This window comes from Coenobita brevimanus, chromosome 71 (assembly GCF_032717465.1).
Source record: "Coenobita brevimanus isolate Jiangsu-jjx chromosome 71, ASM3271746v2, whole genome shotgun sequence".
NCBI classification, from domain to species: domain Eukaryota; kingdom Metazoa; phylum Arthropoda; class Malacostraca; order Decapoda; family Coenobitidae; genus Coenobita; species Coenobita brevimanus.
The window spans coordinates 43,683,030-43,704,444 of NC_137024.1; the positions used below are offsets into that span (position 1 = coordinate 43,683,030).

The 21,415-nt window shown below is 43.3% G+C and overlaps 1 protein-coding gene across 1 annotated transcript in view; it reads left to right on the forward strand.

The window, feature by feature from the left end:
• LOC145406761 (adenylate cyclase type 2-like) overlaps positions 1–21,415 on the forward strand; it is a 95,604-nt gene that overhangs the window by 63,780 nt on the left and 10,409 nt on the right. The window contains exons 9-18 of the mRNA XM_080277858.1: positions 155–299; positions 4,477–4,613; positions 5,733–5,882; positions 10,170–10,316; positions 15,072–15,234; positions 16,051–16,202; positions 17,283–17,450; positions 18,126–18,384; positions 18,882–19,034; positions 19,727–19,858. Of these exons, the coding sequence (XP_080133984.1) occupies positions 155–299; positions 4,477–4,613; positions 5,733–5,882; positions 10,170–10,316; positions 15,072–15,234; positions 16,051–16,202; positions 17,283–17,450; positions 18,126–18,384; positions 18,882–19,034; positions 19,727–19,858 (1,606 nt within the window). The remainder of the gene's footprint in view (positions 1–154; positions 300–4,476; positions 4,614–5,732; positions 5,883–10,169; positions 10,317–15,071; positions 15,235–16,050; positions 16,203–17,282; positions 17,451–18,125; positions 18,385–18,881; positions 19,035–19,726; positions 19,859–21,415) is intronic.

The window sequence follows — 21,415 nt, forward strand, 5'->3', positions numbered from 1 at the left end:
CCTGCCCTACTCTCCACTCACCCCTCTTCACTCCTACACTCCATCTTCCCATCTCTAATTCTTAACTATCCACCAATACTCTCCACCCTTCTCTCCGTCATTACTCTATCCTCAACTGTCCATCATTACTTCTCACTCTCCTCTTCACCCTCAGGAACCTGTACCTCAACTACCACGAGATGGTGTCGATCCTGTACGCTGATATCGTCAACTTCACGCCCCTCACCACAAAGCTCAGTGGAGACCAGCTCGTGGAAATGCTCAACGACCTCTTCGGCAAGTTTGACGAGGCGGCAGAGGTGAGCTAATGTACTCTCGCCAGCAACGTCCTGTAACCTCTCATTCCCCTCTTTCCATACACTCTAATCTCTTCAGTCCGATGAAGTGTTTTCTATTATTACTGATATTTCCAGACAAGTTATTTCGACTTGGGGAAGACTTTGCTTTAACCCTTTCAAGCCGATGACATATTTTGCTTTATTCTTGCTATCTCCAGACGATTTCATTCAACTTACGATAGACTTTTCGAAGTGGGGGGGGTTAGATATGGCCTAACTCAATCCTCTCAGTACCACATCGTCTCTACTTTCTTGAATATAGTCATCTGCGAATAGCAAGAAATGAAATGGAAACTTACGTTACCGGACTAGTGTTTATAAACAGTCTGGATAGTACGTAGCAAACAACACTATTTTATATGGATTCATATTAATGGTATCAGTGTTGGCTGCTTTGGATTCTTTGGACTGGAGAGAGAGAAGCAAGAGAGGAGACAGAGTTTGTTAGCAATATTATGGTCAATATTGCTTCTACATGTCTAGGGTCCCTAACTACCGTAATTAAGTGCGATGACAACTCTTCCAGAATGCTTGAATATTACTGATTTAATTGACATCTCTTTAGATTTCGATGCATTTTCGAGACGGTGTAAAGGAATTAATATACTGGGCAAATTCGCTGTCAAAAGGTCTATTGTTATTCATGCACAGCAATAAGCACAGAGGTTCAGAAGTGTTATGACTGCTGCGTGTACACAAACTGGGATTGTTCTGAAACTCGGCGACTGTGGATGGGTACGAGTAGGGACAAACTTCTGACAGTGAGTGTATTTTTAAATTCTCTGAGTTCTTGACATAGTTAACCCCCCATTAAAGACTGTTTTCAATGCCGTTTCTCCATATATGAACTTATTCTGGTTAAAGCAAAAGCCTTTCTCCAGCAGATGGAGACGGTGTAACGACACTGGCTCACATGAAAATGTTCACATTATTAATATGCATTCGACTAACACACAATAAAGGTTCAAACGACAAGTAAAGAAAAGCTACAAAGGTTCGCAAATCTCATCTTAACGGTAGGGTGGACAGTCATGTTGTTATACTGGATACTGAAGCTTCGGACACAGGTTACCGATACTTGTGCATGCCTTCCTGCCCAGTAAATGCATACAGATCTGCCAAGGATGGAAATCGAAGTAAATCACCATCCGCCAAAGGTTTACAATCTTTCAACATGATGGATGTAGGAAAAATGACGAGGCAGGCTGATTGAAGAAAGGTGAAAATGGGTGGACAGAAAGGAGAGACAGTTTTGAAGGGCTGCGTTATTCAACGGGATGGACAGAGGGGCGGTAACGAGACAGGATGCTGAAGGCAGGAGGAATGGATAGATGGAAAGGAGAAACAATCCTGAATGGTTACATTATTCAACAGAATCGATAGAGGGAAAAATAGTGGAGCACAATGGGAGGGAGAAACACTTCTGAAGGGTTAGTATCTTGTAGTTACGACAGAAGGAGGTTGCCGAGGATGGTTGGCTGGAGGAAGGTAAAATGGATGGACAGGAAAGAGTTTTGAAGGGTAAGGTTAGGTAAGGCAGAGAGAAGATGGCGAAGCAAGGCAAATGAAGGAAGGCTGAACAGATGGACAGGTGGGAGAGAAAACACTGAGATCTAGATTCTTCAAATGGATAGCTTGAGGAGGGTGACGATGGAGGTTAGGTGACTCAAGGAAGGTGGTATGAAAGGTGAAAGGACGAAAATGGGTAAAATGTCAGTGGAGAGAGAGAGAGAGAGAGAGAGAGAGAGTGTGTGTGTGTGTGTGTGTGTGTGTGTGTGTGTGTGTGTGTGTGTGTGTGTGTGTGTGTGTGTGTGTGTGTGTGTGTGTGCGTGTGCGCGTGCGTGCGTGCGTGCGTGCGTGCGTGCGTGTGTAAAGGGGAAAGGTGCATGTCAGACTGGATGCGAGACGAGGGGCGATGGATGAATAGACTGGAGAGAATGAATGGTCTGGTGAATGGACAATATAGTCATTCATCATTTGGCAAGTTTGGGCTTCTGAACTAATGATGTGAGATTCCAGCCCTTTTGAATATTCATTAAATAGATAGCTAGATCTGTTTGTGATCTGGCACACTTTCTAGACCAATCTAAAGCAGCAGTAGGTCCCGATTACGCATTAACCCATCTCAGTTCCATATCCTCATCTTTAAAATTTTATTACCCCCACAAGATTTTCCATTAACCCATTCAATACTGCTACTTTTCATTTTTGCTACCGCCACACAATATTATTAGGCTTCGGAGAGATTTACCGTCGCTACTGCGTAAAAGTTAACTCTTAAATAAATCATCATAATTAAACCTCCTTAACAATACGCTTTCGTAACCCAGTTACTACTCTACTCGTATTTTCGGGCTGTTTATTGGACGCCCCCTTTACTCCTTTTCTGCCAACTCACTTCTGCAACTAAGTTTCACTTAATCTTTTTTTTTTTCCTTTCAACCCGTACTGGCACCTTCCTCACTGCATACTTAAAACATGCTGAAAGTGCATATTTTAACACACAAGTGGACGAATGGGTGTTAAGCTATGTGCTAGAGTAAACTGCAGGTGGGCTGGGATGTCATTTCGTGTTAATACTTAACCACAAGTAGTGAGAGATGACAAAATTTGGAACCTCGACAGGTGTCTCATTCATTAGTAATTTACAGCGTAGTTCATTAAATTATCACACACACACACACACACACACACACACACACACACACAATGTTTATAATAAGTGATGATGACCATGTGTTAAAGTAAATGAATAATGTGTTCTTTCACTTTCATAAACGGCTGTACTCTGAAGCTATATAATAAACGGGTATCGCACAGTTACATAGGGTTAACTTCTGATCTCACAACATAATTCTTACACAATACCTTATTAATGCTAAAACAACTGAATGAACAATGAAACCATCCACAGGAGGAGGATGGGGAGGAGGAGAATAATGCCTGTTGACTGAACAAGTGTCTAAGACAGTTTTGGCTGAGACTCAATCTTCTCCCAGAATGCGACACTCAATCTTCGAACTAACATCCAGGTCCCTAATTGTAATGTTGGGTGAAAGGGGGGAAACAAGCAGGCACAGGGCAATGAGCTGGTGGTGGAGGGAGGAAAGGGAAAGGAAGGGAAGGGAAGGGAGGGGTGGCAAGGAGAGGGAGAGGGAAGGGAGGGCAGGGAATTGTGAAGGGGTGGGAGGGATGGGGTAGGAGGGACTGTTAAAGGAAAGGGTGGTGGTAGAGGGAGAGTGGACGGAAGGGGAGTGTTAAGGAGGTAGAGAGGAGGGAGTCAATGTGGGAAGTGTCAAGGAGGAAGGGAAGGGAGGTTGAAGGTGAGGAGAGAGTTGGAGTTAGTGTTGGTGTTCCTTTAATATTTGAGGGAGTGGCTGGACACGTGTTACAGGGTGTCTGGGGAAAGGGGTGTTATTTCGGGTGGAAAAGAGGGTTAGGCAGTTTTTGTACGGCTTTCTTTTTTAGCTTCGTTTTGTCTCCTCTCTCTCTCTCTCTCTGTACATGTACGTGTGTGTGTGTGTGTGTGTGTGTGTGTGTGTGTGTGTGTGTGTTGTGTACATATATATATATATATATATATATATATATATATATATATATATATTCTTTAAACACACACACACACACAAGATCTCTGTGACTCGATCGGTATAGAGGTGGCCTGCAGTCCTAACAGACCCCGGTTACAGTCTTCGCTGGGGCCGGGAACAGTTTAAAAAGCCATAACAGCCAGCAGTGGTGAATAACTGGGTCTGGTTACTGTGGGCTCAGGATCAAATCCATTATACATCAGCTCGCCGACTCAGTGGTAACGCTCTCGCCTAACATCTGCTATAACGGGGTTCGCGCCTTCTTCGGGATGAGAAAATTTCACTGACGAAGCGAGTGGGTACTGTCCCTTTTGAGCAAGGGGATGGGTGTGTGCGTGTGTGAAGGTCAAGGCTTTGCCCTTAGATCGGACTATATGAGCTCTCAGCTCCCTTCCGGGAGGGTAAAAAGCTGATGATCACAAAACCATCACGTGATCCTGACCGACCCGGTGAATTACACACACACACACACACACACACACAATTTTACTCCCCTTCCTCATCTTATTTCCCTCACCTTAAACCACCTCTCTCTCGTGACTCAGACAAACGACTGCCTGCGCATCAAGATCCTTGGGGACTGCTACTACTGCGTATCAGGGGTTCCGGAGTACACCCCCAGTCATGCCCACAACTGCGTCAAGGTTGGCCTCGAGATGATCGACATTATCAGCGAGGTCAGGTCAGTGCACGAAGTACGTTCAAAGTTGAGGTTAGGTAAGATTAGATTAGGTAGGGATTTGTCCACCGGTCATTTGCGGTGCTGATTAAGTCAGGGTAGTGCGTACAGGTCAGGTTATGTAAGGGAAAGTGTGCAGGTGAGAAGAGCTGCACATGTCTGAATAAAGTGTATGTCAAGATTCTCGTACAGGATAGCTCAGGTCAGGTCAGTAGTAGTAGTTGTTGTTGTAGTAACAGCAGCAGTAACTGTTGTAGTAATTGTAACTGTAACCCCAGTAACATCTGAATGTGAACTCAGTAGACTGCAGGCAGAAGCTGCCCTCCCCCTGCAGTCCACATCCCCCTTTCAGAAGGTAGGAAAAGATCTGAGGTGCGTTTGCATAACCAGGCAGCGGAGCTGTCTAGCTTTGCTGCCCTGCATTGCCACTGCCACAGCGCGAAGGCACCAGCTCTGTGCACGGAGCCATCAAGGTACTTATAATTTCAAGTTAGAACAAATCAAAGTTACTATAGAGGTTAAAACAAATGCACAGGCCTGAAGTTAAGCACAAGTCCTGATTTATGCACGGATCAAATTTAAAAAGAATTATTAATAATACGGGTCAGAAACGCCGCTAAAGTATGGGTAAAACTGCATGTCAGCTGTGTTCACGCCATATCAACTCAGGACTATTATACATCCACTTATTAACCATTATCAACAATTTTTCATTTGATTAATAACGTAATAATTGCTTCTTCATCCACTTATTAACCTTTATTAACTTTTCTTTATCCAGGTAATCTTTACAAAGACTTGTAATCTTTACAAAGACTACTTCATCATATAACAACCTTTATCAGTACTTCTTTATCAACCTGTCACACTTCACGAACATTTATTTACCCATTTCGACTGCATATCTATATACACTCATCTTTCCTGCCACCTTACCTGTTCTCAAATTCATCCACAGTTGTTCAATCACTTTTCCACTCATCTCCCTTTCCATCTGAAGTCCAGTTATCCACCTCATCCACTTCTTAAATTCATCTCCACTTGCTCATTCACTTTATCACACACACCTCCATCTACTAGTCTAGCAATCCGCCTTTCTCTCTCCCACCCAATCCACCCCAGGGAGGAGAGGCGGGTTGATGTGGATATGCGCATCGGTATCCACAGCGGCCGTGTGCTTTCCGGCCTGATGGGGGTCAGGAAGTGGCAGTTTGACGTGTGGAGCAATGACGTCACTATCGCCAACCAAATGGAGCAGACTGGAGAGGCGGGGTAGGTGAAGATAGGGTGTGGATGATGATGTGGAGTGGGTGGATGAGGGTGTGGAGGGGTGAAAGTGGGTGCAGAGTGGGTGAATGAGTGAAGAGTGAATGGATAATGGTGTGGATGAATGTGGATATGAAGTGAGGGGGTGAATGAGGATGTGGAGTGGGTGGATGAGGATGCGGTGGGTGAATGATTGAATGGAGTGAGTGAATGAGGGTTCGGAGTGGGTGGATGAATGTGTGGAGTGAATGGATGAGTGTGTTGGGTGAATGGACGAGTGTGCGTGGAGTGGGAGGATGTGGGTGTAGAATGGGTGGATGTGGGTGTAGAGTACGGGGGTGAGGGTGCAGAATGGGTGGATGAGAGTGTACAGTAGGGGAGTGAGGGTGCAGAATGGGTGGATGAGTGAATAAAGTAGGTGGGTGAGGGTGCGGAGTGGGTAGATGAGGGTGCGGAGTGGATGGATGAGGATGTGAAATGGGTGGATGTGAGTGTGGAGTGCGTGGATCAGGATGTAGACTGGGCATGGATGAGGGTGCGGAGTGGGTGGGTGAGTGTGGAGAGAGTGGATGAGGGTAAGAAGTGAGTGGATGTGGATGTGGAGTGTGCGGATGAGGATGTAGAAAGAGTGCATGAGGATGTGGAGTGAGTGGATGAGGATGTGAAGTAGGTGGATGAAAGTGTGAAATGAGTGGATGAAGGAGTGGGTGAGGGTGTGGAGTGCATGGTCGAGGGTGTAGAGTGGATGGTCGAGGGTGCAGAGCGGGTGGATGAGAGTGCAGAGTGGGTGAACGAGGGTGTGAAGTGGGTGGATGAGAGAAAGGTGAATGGGTAAGGATGTGGAGCGAGTGTGGATGAAGGGGTATGTTGTAAGTGTCTATGGATGTGGAGTGAGAAAAAGTGAGGTTGGATATTAATTTGTAGAGGATGAAGTGGTGTGAACAGGAGTCTGAAGTCCCTGGATGAGAGTGGATGAGAGTGTACCGTGTATGAATGACGATGTGGAGTGGCTGAACTAAGGTGAGGAACAGGTGAATGCGAGGCCGGCTGGAAAGTAGTGTGGATAAAAAGGGTGGATAAGTGGTGGGTGGAACGGATGCAGTGGTGAAAGTCAATGGATGGTGAAGGAGGACGGATGAAGTGGGTGGACAGCTGGAGTGGGTAAGATTAATGGAGTGGGCAATGTGGGTGAGATGATGAGTCAGGCGAGAGAAGAAGAGATGAAAGTGGGTGGAGTGCGGCAGTGGATATGAAGAGAGAGAGAGAGAGAGAGAGAGAGAGAGAGAGAGAGAGAGAGACTTTAACCTAGGGCATTCATATATATTTACTCATTTCCTGCGGTGCAAAGGGACTACGGTAGATAATGAGCAACATTCGTTCCCAAGGACTTCAAATACATTGGTGGAATGCATGGAGCACAATATTACGATCATACAGTTGTGTCTTAATATAATCGAGACGGGTATTAACAATTTGGGGTTGGGGTGCTTTCAGTCATCGATTATCATTCACTCCTCTACTGCCCCAGTGAGAGTACAGGGTCTCGGGACTAGGCTTTTTAGATAACACAATTAAGTCGAGGGTGATCAGTTCCTCGTTCCAGAGCAGCATTATGGGAGCAGAACAGCATTACAACGCCTTGAAATTGAACCTCCATGGGCCACATCCTGTTGGAGCGACCTTCTCACTAGACCACAAGGCTTGATTAGTCGGATATGTGATAACACCCAATGTACTCAAGTTAATGGTTTCCTGGATTTCACAAAACCTTTCTGTCTGTTATCCAATGCATTCACCTAAATGTATCTGTTCTCTGTTGAATAAAATTATATGGTTGTACTCAGAGTAAAATCCTTAAATATCCCAGTCATCCTCAGGGAAAAAAAAAAAAAAAAATCCTCGTTCCATTTCAAGTATCCCAGCCAACGGTCCTACTGTAACCTTGGCATCCTCGGTTTCAACCCTGATGTCTTTCAGTCCAAACCAAGAGAGTGTTATGTTCGTAACGAAGTTAATTATCAATGCTGTATTATTAGTGGAAGTAAACTCCTACAGCATGTTTGCGGGAACACTGAGTCTGTGAAAAGCTTAAGTATTTCCATCACTATTACAATGTTCAAGGCATAATTCCGTGAAATAAGGATTTCATAAATGAACTGTCCTGTGATAAAACGGTTACTTCTCATGAACTCCAATATCTGTGATCCAGTTTTCCTTGACTTTAACCGATATTTCAGATAAATATACATGATTGGCTTTGTACGTGTGCAAAAGTACTCACAGGTTTACAAATATGCATGCATTAGATAAGGCCAGTCTAGAAATTGACATTTAACCCATTCAGCAAGATAACGTTTAGTTATGTTCTCTGACGTGCGGCAGCATCAGGAGAGTCGGACCGAAAAACTTGGAAACAAGCTCCATTAAATGGAGGATGAGGGAATGGTGCTCTAAAGGAGTGTTGTCTTGGCGGTCAGGGGGACGGCGGCATTAAGGGCCCAGGGGCAAGATTCACCAACATTCCCACAATCATCTTTTTGTAACCTAGATGTGTTTCAGAAGGAAGAACACGACATGGGCTGGAAAGGTTGTCATTCTTTTCCTTTCCTTGCACTTCCTGCGAAAGCATATCGAAGCTACGATAGGGATTTGGCCGTCATTTGTGAATATGCGTTCTATTATGAAAACCTGTTCGAGTTGCGAGAGCGATTTGATCGTGAGTCTGTTGGTGAATCTCAGTCCAGATTCCCACAATCTGCTTTGAATGTATGGTGGTGGTGGACGGGTTAGCCTGTGAGTTTAGTGATGGGGAGAGGTGGGTGAAGCGGCTTGGTGTAAAGGCTACTGACCAGAACACATTACAAAAAGAACAAGAAGCGGTGCCGGGCACAGCAAACCCGTCCCTGGCGGTCATTTTGGGGCTGACGTATAAGCACAACAGGATATCTAGTCAAAGATGTCGCATATTATATTTGGAGTATATCGGGTGAAAATTGACGATTTTATGCCCATTTGAAATTTTAGGCCCGAGCCACCTGACATTGCTCCCCCCTACCGCTGACTAGGGGGAGGCCCCCTTGTTGTAATGACGCATGTTATAGGATGCTGATTTGAAAGATGCACCTTTAGTTTTTGGTTTCACGTCAATATGACGAATTTGAAAGGAGTTGTGGCGAAAAAACGATTTTTTTTTTTACTTTCTTTTTACATTTTTCGGGCCTACAGCCTGGGCCTTGGCCCAATTTGGCACAAAATTTAATCAGGTGATCAGAAGGTAATAGCTCATCATCTCTGTAATTGTACTGTAGTCAAAATCGCACCAGATGTTTTCGCGTAAAGTCGTTAACAGACAGACAAACCAAGTGAAAACAATCTGGGGCAGGAACGGGTAAAAAATATATTATTTTTGTTTCGTCTAGTCTCCACTAAAGCAAAGTTTTGTTCATTTTGAAACACAGCCAAGGACAGTCACAAAAAAAAAAAAAATGCACTTGTTGATCTTCGTAGGTATACGCTAGAAGTTACTGATAAAAAAAAAAAAAAAAGACAATAGACTGAAGACAGGCCAAACTAATCGATCACAAGGACACACAAACAATCACCACTCCAGAGTAATGTATTCTTTTGTAGATCCCTGAAGATATACGCTGGAAGCTAAAAAGGAAAACCAACAGAGGTAAGACAGTTTAACCTATACAAACGTACACACAATAGGGAACCAACCGCGGACACAAAGCCAACCCCCATCCTTCCCATCCCAACAGCTTCCACCATGACCTGCCCTATTCCCTCCCACTCCCTTCTCAAGAACTCCATCTTCCACTCGACCCTCTGTCATTCTAGTAAGTCCCACCATATCCATCCCCATCTCACCCTTCCCACTTTCCATCTCCCCTCCCCCTTCCCATTCCCTCACCCACTCACCTCCAATCCTTTCCATTCCCCATTCTCCCTCCCTTCTCATCCCCTCACCCAGTCCCCTCCCCTCCTTCCCACCTCCCATCCCTTCCCCATTTTAATTACTATCCCATCACCCCCTTCCTTCCCTTCCTTACCCACTCCATTCCCTTCCTCTGGCCACCCCAATCCCATCATCTTTCATCCCATTCCCTCTCTTCCCTTACTCCATTCCATTCTCCTACCCCCTCCCTTTCCATCCTCTCACCCACTTCCCTCCCTCCTCCCCCTCTTCCATTCTCCCTCGTCCTCTCCCATCCCAACAGCTCCTGCCTCCCCCCCGGCCCCTCACAACAACAATAAGCTCTCTTCATGTGTCATCATCTCATTTCACAGTCGGATCCACGTGACCCACAAAACCCGCGACCTACTGGAGGGCTTGGGTTACGAATTTATACCGAGCCGGGCCAGCGAGAGAGACGAATTGCTGAAGGCGGAGAAGATAAACACCTTCCTGATCGTGCCCAAACAAAGGGTGACTTGGTTTTAATGTTTTGTTTTTATTTAGGCTGGACGTTTGTGGCTTTTTCTTGGGACTTTTGTTTATTTCGCTTTGTGTCTATTTTTGTTTATATGTTTCTCTTATGTGTCCGTTCTTCCTGAGGTCATCCCTTCACCACGGGGACGCCTCCCGCATTTTAGCTTATCCTTGCTATCACCAGACAATTTATTTAACTTGGAAAAGATCCCCCTTCATAATGAAAATGTTAGTTTCCTCCAACCTTTACACTACAAAGGGATCTTTTCCACGTTGAATAATATCGCCTATTAGTTACAAGAAGAAACGCAAAAGATTGACCGGGTTTATGGTTGTTTGTGTTGAGTGTTGGACCTACCGTTGCTTTAATGTAATGTCTGCTGGTGCAGTTTGCTCTTGGTGAGGATTATGGTGAGTTTGGTTCTGTTTCTTGTGTATTTGTTAGACTGCCTGAATGACTCATCTATTTTTGTGCTGTCCTGTCGATACTACATATTTTCTTGATGCTTTGTCTGTTGGAACTACACCGTTTCTTACCGTCGATGCAACACAGTTTATGTAAATATTAAACGTTACCTCTAGGATTTATCCATATATATTTTGAGATATTTAACTGGTATGCGATCTGCAGTCCCCATTTTTTTTTTTTTTTCATTAACTGTGAATTACTTACTATAAGAAGGTAGTTCGTGTTTATCCAAATTATCCTATACTAGCTGTCATTATTATGATATAATTAAAGGTTACGCTATTCCCTTATGATACCTATGTTAGTTGCACATGTACGATATTCATTTGAGACTTTTAATTTTAGTGCCTGAGACATCTGAGTATATATTATGAGGATTCTTTTACCTCGTCTAAATAAATTTAAAAAAAATATCGCGTCTTTACTGGGTATATATTATGAGGATTCTTTTACCTCGTCTAAATAAATTTAAAAAAATATCGCGTCTTTATTTTTTGTACTATCGGTATGGCTAATTATTTCAGGGGGGAGGGGGGAATACCACCCTGATTGAGGGAGTTAGGACAGTTTCTATCAATTTATAGTTCCTGATGTTGCAAGAGCAGTCTTTTTTTTTTCTTTTTTCTTTTTTTTTTCATAACTGCATACTTTACATGTCTTTCGTGAACTGTAAATTATGTTGTTCTTTATTTCAGAAACATTATTTGTTGCATGAAAAATACTGTAACATGAAACCCCTCCACAAACAAACACAAACACACAAAAACACACTTGTTTACAGTCAGTATACTAGTACTGCTGCACAATAACCGAAAGCATATAATTATTATCTGGGATAAAATACTCAATCTATTTAGCTACTTACCAACTCCTAAACGTCGAAAACTTTAGCGAGGTATTGAAAAATTCCTAAAGCTGTTTTGTTCATAATAACAACCACCTTTCCTCGCATGACATAAAAACCATCTTTGCTCGTTCGTGATTTACTTCTCCTCACAGCCAGCTGCCTCTCTTAAACCTTCCTAATCTTTCTCTCACTCACCTACTTATCTTTCCATGGGCCCAAACCAATTCAGTACTCACTTTGTTTCCCACCAGCTTAAAGACAGTCACCATAATTCACACACACACACACACACACACACACACACACACACACACACACATTGCCTCCTTTCACGAAAACTATCGAGAAAACAATATCACAAACAAGTACAGTACAGTAAAGTAGATGCAACTCTCTCTCTCTCTCTCTCTCTCTCTCTCTCTCTCTCTCTCTCTCTCTCTCTCTCTCGTATCCTCAGTATTAATAATATAAACTAGCTCTCTCTTTCTCTTTCTCTGTCTCTCTCTCTCTCTCTCTCTCTCTCTCTCGTATCCTCAATATTAATAATATAAACTAGCTCTCCCTCCCTCTCTCTCTCTCTCTCTCTCTCTCGTACCCTCAATATTAATGATAAAAACTAGCTCTCTCTCTCTCTCTCTCTCTCTCTCTCTCTCTCTCTCTCTCTCTCTCTCTCTCTCTCTCTCTCTCGTATCCTCAATATTAATGATAAAAACTATCTCTCTCTCTCTCTCTCTCTCTCTCTCTCTCTCTCTCTCGTATCGTCAGTATTAATGATAAAAACTAGCTCTCTCTCTCTCTCTCTCTCTCTCTCTCTCTCTCTCTCGTATCGTCAATAATAATTATATAAACTAGCTCTCTCTCTCTCTCTCTCTCTCTCTCCTTTCCCCCCACCACATCCGGGAGCCATCTTCAGGGGACACTAATGAATGAGTTTCCCCCGTCCCGCCACGCTAGCCTTCAAGGGGAAAGTTGCACAGCCAGACATGGGACGAACTCTCTCAAATCTGGGCTAATCTGGCGGTCGAGAAGAGACGTTTCGTTAATAGTAAGGATTTTTCTCTGATCTGCTTTCAGGAGTAAGGATTTTTCACTGCTTTGCGTTCAGGAGTATGGATTTTTTCACTGATCTGCGTTTTGGGGCAAGGATTTTTTTACTGATTTGCGTTCTGGAGTAAGGATTTTTCACTCATTTGCCTTCTGGAGTAAGGATTTTTGACTGATTTGTGTTCAAGTAAGGATTTTTCACTGGTTTGCGTTCCGGAGTAAGGATTTTCGCTAATTTGAGTCTGAGATAAGGATTTTTCACTGATTTGCGTTCTGGGTAAGGATTCTTCATTAAATTGCATTCAGGAGTAAGAACTTTCGTTGCTTTAGCGTTGAACATTTTACTTTATCTTTTTTTATTATTATTATTATCATTAAACTGACGCTCAGTAATAGACGTTTCGTTAACCTGCGATCTGGCATAAGATTTTTTTTTTTTTTTTCGCTTCTCTGTGTTCTTGGATAGGAATTCTTCAGCAATTTCCTTTGAGGGATAAAACTGTTTCCTTAATTTTCGTTCTGGGAGAGGGATTTTTCATTTATCTGCCGAAGGAGATATAGATTTTTCGATAATTGCGTTGAACGGTAAGGTTGTTGGTTTGGCGTTCTACTGTTTATTCCTTTTTTTCTTTTTTTCTTTTTTTAAATTGGGCGTTCGATAACAGAAATTTCGTTCATTCGCATGCAGTTCATTCGCATGCAGTGGTAAGGACTTTCCGTAGACATGCTTTAAGTGGCTTTCACAGTTAAAGATTTTTCGATAATTTGAGTTTTGCTTTTTTCTACCATTTTTCCACTGAGATGAGTTTAAAAGTAAATTTTTTGTATTAGTATGCGTTCGGATCACGATTTCTCAATACTCTGCGTTCAGATAAAGAGACTTCTTGATCGCGTTCAGGATAGTTTTTCAATTTGTGGTCATGGGTTTAGATTTTACAACTTGGAGGATTTAAATTTTTGGCATTTGCTCCTACCAGCATAAGCGATTCATTATTTTTGAGCGTACAGATACAAAACTTCATATGGTTGTACTGAAGGGTGTAGATATTTCATGAGCTGAGCCATGAAATACAAATTTTCATACATCAATGGTCATGGTTGTGGATTTTTTTTTTTCAGGTATCCATCATGTTTTCCTATTTACAGTCAGTGGTACCGCATCGGTATGTGCATTTTTTTTTTTTTTTTTTTTTTTTTTTTTAGGTATGCCCCAACTCTAGATTTTTTCAGTTGTTTTCAGAGGTAAAGATAATTCGTTTACCTGCGTTCAGTGGGATATCAATTAATTTCACTCGCGGATATATATTTCTCGCTATTTTTTTTTTCTATAAAATAGATTTTAATCCAAGAATTATCTACTGCAGATATGCACCAGCAGGTGTACTACTTTAACAGAAGGCAATACATCTAACAATAAATGACTCGTCATCCCCTATACACGAGCTCATAAATACCATTTATTCTGTAAAACATGATATAATATAAATGTGCATTTAATGCTGTTAACCCGGGAAATACGAAAACTATATTTTATCCATTTGATAGAGCATATACTGCTCATGCATTACTACCGTATACTGTATACTCATTGTTGTGTAGTTCGTTGATATCTGTGCAATGTGTTGCTTGTGATGTCTAATTATCTAAATGTGTTTCCTTTACGTGTCGCATTTTAGCATGTGTGCAGAGATGAAATGTGTTGATGTCGTATTACATGTGCTTTCCATAAATGTTCAGTATGTGTACTCGTGTGTGTGTACAAAGGGAACTATGCCTCATTATCGTTCTAAATGTACTCTCTGTAAATATATTTGTTATGTGCTAGTGTGTGTGTGTGTGTGTGTGTGTGTGTGTGTGTGTGTGTGTGTGTGTGTGTGTGTGTGTGTGTGTGTGTGTGTGTGAAAATAATGCTTTACTTCTTGTTAATTATGAACATATTTTGAACTTTCCATGAAATTATTCTGTAGAAAACAATGTCTTTAAGCCTCTAGCATGTTCCTACTGCATCTTTATGCCTCTAGCATGATAAGACTATGTCCATGAATTCTTCTTCTAGTGAATATGACAGCATCTCCTAATAACTTCTACGACTCGAAACACTGACACTCTCACATTCTATAACATCTAAAGCCTTCAATGAACGTATGTAATGTTGAACGTGCACATCCCCTAACAACCTCTGATGTTCCTTAAATTCCCTGTACACCCTCTAACACTTTCTAAGAACTTCAGGTACCTCGTGACAACTAACAACTACCAACATCACATAACACTCTAACACCTCTCAGTATCCTTTCAAATTAAACTACCAATATCATTCGCCAAAAATTACCCTATTACGCCATCCCCTCGAATCTAACACCTAACACCACTCTAATGTTCTTCCTAACACACACAGAGGACGCAGCGGGTAACATACGTGCAGCCAGTCTCAATACGACCCCGCGTCTCTGTCTCGCACGACCCCGCCCAGCTGAAGAACCTGTACGAGGGGGACATGGCCAAGAAGGTTACCAAGGTGCAACTCCCACACGGTGCTCCCAGGGCGTCCATTCTCAACAGGGTGAGTGCATATCCTCAGATTACAGGAAAATTTTCTTTTGGGAGGGCGGAGGGGGGTTAAAATTTTTAGAGGTTCACATTTCAATACAGTCGAAATCAGAAGTCTTTGAGTATGGCAGTGTCATATTCTTAGGATACTTAAGTATTGCTCTGTTCTGTTATGCATTCTTTTCTCATGTTTTAGCAACCGCCGGAAGGTTTTACTTGGTTAAGGAGAGTCCATTGTAGCAAGGACCTTAAAGAAGCTTTTAGAAGCAAGGAAGGCTTAAAATGAATATATTAAATTCACAGATCCATAGCCTCATTTGCATCACCACACCCTCGTAGATACACCGACTCCCTATAAACTCACTTATTTATCCACATCCAAACTCTCAGTCGCCCACAAGAAATATATACTGAACCTCACACTTAACCACTCTCTCGCTCCCAACAATATACATTTCCACCCTCTCATTCGTACCCAGCCTGACAGGTAGCCTACACTCTTTAGTTACATGTATGCTCACACCCACTTCACTGATCTCACCCACACTTTCATCCACATCCTTGTTAATATCCACATCACTAACCCCGCCTACACCTTCATCCATACCCATCCTCTCATCCTTTGGCACACCCACATCCTGTAGTTACATCCACAGCACTGAAGTCATCTCCACACCTTCCACATCCTTGTTCACATCCACAGCCTTGTCAACATCCACACCACTGACCTCAACCGCATCTTCTGCCACACCCATATCCTTGTTAATATCCATATCCTTGTTAACATCCACATCCCTGTTAACACACACATCCCTGTCCCTCTCTACAGCGGCGGTCGACCCACACTGAGAGCACCATGGCCGGCAAGAGGAGGACGGTGGTGATGGACACAAGCGCCCTGGCCAACTTCCAACGCATCATGGTTAATTCCAAGGACTTTATGGAGAAGGCCATTGAGTCCATGCCGCTCCGGAAGTCCGAGTAAGTATCATCAACATCATCATCATCACCATCATCTCCATCTTCCAAGAATTTCATTGAAAATACAATTGAGATCATATCACTTCGAAAATCTGAGATAGTAAGTCATCATCATCATCATCTTCTTCATCATCATCATCATCATATTTTCCGCAATTAAGCTGAGTACATGCAAGAATAAATGGGAGGAATTTGGCCAATGGCCACACACCCATCTCTGTTATGTGGTAAGGACTACAGTATTATTAAGGGTGCAATGAACTGGAAAACACAATAAACGAAATGGTTAAAACTGTAAAATTCGTGTACCATAAAATGATGATGTTGGACGGACGCCTTCATGTTGTGGCACCGATGTAACCAGAAGGCTCAACTACCTGGTTTAGATGTCCCTCAACTACTTTCTAAGCCTCCGAAAGGAGGATGGTGGACTGCCGGAGAAGAACAACTTCAGCCTGCAGTCCATCGGGTTCACGTTTCAGAATGGCAATTCCTTCACACCACCCCAGTCCGCCTTCCTGACAATCCCTCACTTCAATCCCTCCCTCCATCCTAATTTTTCCCTCACAACAGTCTTTCTCTCCATCCCAATCCTGGACCCATTTATTCCTTCCTTTCATTCCAATTCATACTCCGACAGCCACTCTCCCTATCTCAATTCTACAATCTGTCCCAGCCCCTCCCTCCATCCCAAACCTCAAATTAACAACTCCCAACCGTATCCAAGTCCTCAATCCCAAAATTATTCACCCCATCCCAATCTTCACTTGTTTTTAAGTTGCCCTTCTAACGTATCCTTCCTCCAGCTACATTCCCTCCATCCCATTCCGCAGTCCGACAGTCGCTAACTCTATTCCCCTCCTCAAATCAAGAAATCATGTACCTCATCCCAATCCTTCACTCCATTCTAACTTGCCCTTCGAAACCTCCCCACACAACCCCAGTCCATCAATCCTTTTCACCATCCCAATTCCCAGTCCAAAATATTCTACTCCAATAACCAATCCAAAGTCCTCTATCCCAATACAGAATCACTAATCCGATAATCCCTGACTCGATCCCCCTCCACCATCCCTACAGTCAGTGGTTCAGACCTGAGGGAATCAACCCGCTGCTCCTCACCTTCACAAAACGTAAATGGGAGCTGCCCCTTCTGCGCCAGGCCGACCCTCTCTACAAATACTACATCTTATGCGTTACCGTCGTCTTCGTCGCCATCTTTATTATGCAGGAAGCGCTCATGCCTGTGTAAGTGTTTTTTTGCCTGTGTGTGTGTGTGTGTGTGTGTGTGTGTGTGTGTGTGTGTGTGTGTGTGTGTGTGTGTGTGTGTGTGTGTGTGTGTGTGTGTGTGTGTGTGTGTGTGTGTGTGTGTGTGTGTGTGTGTGTGTGTGTGTGTGTGTGTGTTTAAGATCCAATATTTGTGTGTGTCTTTCTGCTTCTATGAATGTGTAAGTTTTACACGTACTGTATGTTCGTGTATGTTTCAGTCGCTATCTTCTTCACCCAAGAAAACTCATGATTGTGTAAATGCTGTCTATGTCTCTGTGTTTATTTTTGTTCGTGTTTGACTCTCCTCTTCTTACCACATTCATTATGCAAGAGACATTCATGTCTGTTTAAGTTTTCTCCGTCTGCGACTGTGATTGTTTCTGAATTTATGTGAGTAACTGGCTTTCTGTGTGTGTGTGTGTGTGTGTGTGTGTGTGTGTGTGTGTGTGTGTGTGTGTGTGTGTGTGTGTGTGTGTGTGTGTGTGTGTTCATTGCCTATGTCCGTAGCTGTCTGCTTCTGTCTGTGTTTGTTTATATTTGTTTGTTTTCATCGTATGTTGATGGCTGCGTCTGTCTGTTTCTGTCTGTGGTATTCTGTTTTTTGTCTACTTATGTGTTGTATCTGTACCTCTATATATCAATCTCCTTCCTCAGTAATGAGTGGGGCTGGGTGGCCGGAGTGACGTGCATGGTGCTAATCCTCCTAGTCATGCCGCTCGTCTGGGTCGCCACCTTCCACCACCTCATAGTGGACCCGCATGACGACAACTTGGAATACGACACCCACCGCCGCTTCGCCACCACGAACTTCTTCTACGCCACCTCCAAGACCATCATATCCTCCGTGTCGCTGAGAGTTGGACTTTATCTAATCGTCTGCATCACCCTCTACGTCTGCGCTGTCGTGAATGTGGTATGTCATCTGACGTCTTCCCTCCCCTTCGCTGTCTTCGTTGGGGAGGTTTAAGTAGGGCATATTTTACTTTGGCGAGAACGTCATGTTTGTGGTTTGTTTGGGAGTGGAGATATATATATATATGCAGTACAATATTTCTACTTCATATACACTCTTCTCGCTAAAGATACTTCTTTCTGGTTGGTGCTCCACCAGCATGAAAGAGGTTTTCAGGTATCACTCTCCCTCTGAGAAGTTCTGATCCTGCAGTTTACTTCATATGGACCAAACTAAGCATCACACAGATGATATTGGGGCTTGGAGAGGCGAATCAGTCGCGGTTTTCCTAAATGAATGATGTTTTCACTTATTCAGCCATTATTTTCTATTCGACTCTACCAGTTCCTTTACCAATGAACTGTGATTTTCTCTGCCACCCTACCAGTTCCTTCATCCATCTAACTCCTGTACCAACCATTTCCTACCTGTAACCCCCCAACCACTCTTCCCATCAGCTGGAGTGTCAGGACATACTTGTGGCTGCTACCGACTACCAGAGATCGTGGGAGGGTGGAGGGGGAGGAGGGACACTCGGCCACGACCACACCAACTCCACACCTATACTGCCCCCAACACCCCCCGTCCCTGCCCTCTGCTGCGATCCATGGGTAAGGATATATTAACCTCTCCTAAAAGACAAATCCTAAATAACTTAACCCATACAAGGAATCCTAAATGATCCAACAGATTCCTACAGGTCTTGATAAGCCCCTACGGTACTGCTAAAAAAGAAATCAACAGACCAACAGAAAGACTCAAAAGGTCCATAAAGAACATAGCACACCTATGCAGGACTAAATTTCTTCAATTCGATGACGTCTCAATTGTTTTGTTCTTACACCTAACCCCTACACAGATCTGACAAACTCTCCATGAACCCCCTCCTTACGAAAACATATCCTTGTATCATTTTTACTTCGGACAGACGACATCAGTAAGCGAGTTGATCCCTGCACTGAGGAGGTTGACAATCAGTAAATATGAATACTGTATACTTAAATTCTTTTTATACGGTTGTTACTTAGCCTAGATTTTCGTCTTTGTGCAGCTTTTTTCACATAGGTTAGTGGCAGAAAAAGATGATACTACAGTTCTACATCACTTCCACAGCATTTCATTTTGACTAGCATCATGCTCTAGTGAAAATCTAATGCTACAACTCAGCATTCAAAGTGAAGAGATGGTAGTTTTAGGCCAAGTTAGTGTAAAAAGAGTATGGTGATAATATGGTGACATATGAGTATAGATTTCAAGACGCCTTTTAAGAAGCAAAATGTACTAAGATGGCCTCCTGTGGCAGTATTTCACCTACAGCACCGCCTTGACGCTGCTGGTGGCCTGGACCTTCTTCAGAATGCACTTCCTCCTCAAGTTCTTTGCCTACGTCATCGTCGTCTCGGTCTACGGGTATTTCGTCTTGGATTTTGCCAAGGTAAGCAAACGGTAGGGCCTCATAGGACGAATAGAAGCGATGGATGGGAGTGGTGTGAGTGGAGAGAGGATAAGGCTGGGGAATTTATGCTGGAAAAGTGGAATGAACTAGCATAATTCTGGATTAAGGCGAAGTGGTATGAATGGCAGGAGCATAACGTTGTGGAATTAATGATGGAGAAGTGGAATGACACGGAATAATGCTGGAACGAGGTGCAATAATGCTGGAAATGTGATATGAGGTGGAAGACTGGTTGGAAGGCGAATGAGTAATCGTACCTCGAGTAGTGGTCGAAATGCGATGGGTGGTGTGACTTGCATGGAAGGAGGGAGGATAAGACTTTGGAATACATGGTGGAATGAAGTGAAAGAATGCTGAAAATGCTGAATGAAATGGAACGCTGGTGGAAAGGTGAGTTAGTCGTCGGGTCTCAAAGAATGAGTAATGGGCAGGACGCTGATTCCTGCTCTGTGTATCATTTCTATAGTTTTTTAAATCCAGGAAAGAATTGGTCAGGTTGGGTTTATTACCCATCCCCGCCCCGGAGGGGCTCAGGGACACTCGGTTTGTCTGTCTGTCTGTCTGTCTGTTTGTATGTTTGTTTGTTTGTTTGTCTGTTAACAACTTTACGCGAAAACTACCGGTGCGATTTTGACTAAAATTAAGGGGATGATGGGCTATGACCTTCTGATCACCTGACTGAATTTGGGGCCAAATTGGGCCAAGGACCAGGTTGTAGGCCCAAAAAGTGTTAAAAAAATGGGGACGGGTAAAAATCGCCTTTTTCGTCCTAACTCCTTTCAACTTCGTCATATCGACATCAAACCAAAACCGAAAGGTGCATCTTTCAAATCTGCATCCTATAACGTGCCTCATTACATCAGGGAGGTTACCCCTCAGTTAAAGGCAGGGAAGTCAATGTCAGGTGGGTCGGGCCCAAAATATCGAATGAGCATAAAATCGTCAATTTTCACCCGATTTACTCCAAATTTGGTATGTGACATCTTTGATTAGATATCCAGTTGTGTTTATACGGCAGCACTAAAATGATTGCCAGGGACGGGTTTGCTGTACCTTGGCACCGCTTCTTGTTTTGTTAGGATCAGATTAGGTTAGTTTGTTGGTCAGTTAGGTTAATATGTTGCTTTAGGCAGGGTTTGTATAGGACAGGTTAAGTCAGGTAAAAAGGGAAAAAAAGCAAGGGTAATCATCCTTGAAAAATCAAACTTGACACGCAGCGCAAAAGATGGTATACAGAACGAAATGCTGCGGCCGGGACAAGGTCGGTGGTGATGTTATGGAAGAACAGGAAGAAGTGGAAGATCATGCTTAAGGAATATGTGACGGAATGATGGAATTAGATGGAACAGCACCTAACGGCTTGTAAAACAGGTCGGAAATTATGTGATGACAGCAAAGGTTACGACTGAATTCGCAAGAGGTTAGAGGGAAGAGTGTGTGAAGGCATAAAGTTGGACAGAATGTGAAACTGTGTTGGTATGAAGGTGCGCTGGTGTGAAGGTGCTTAAGAATGAGAGTTTTAAGGTGGTGTGTTAG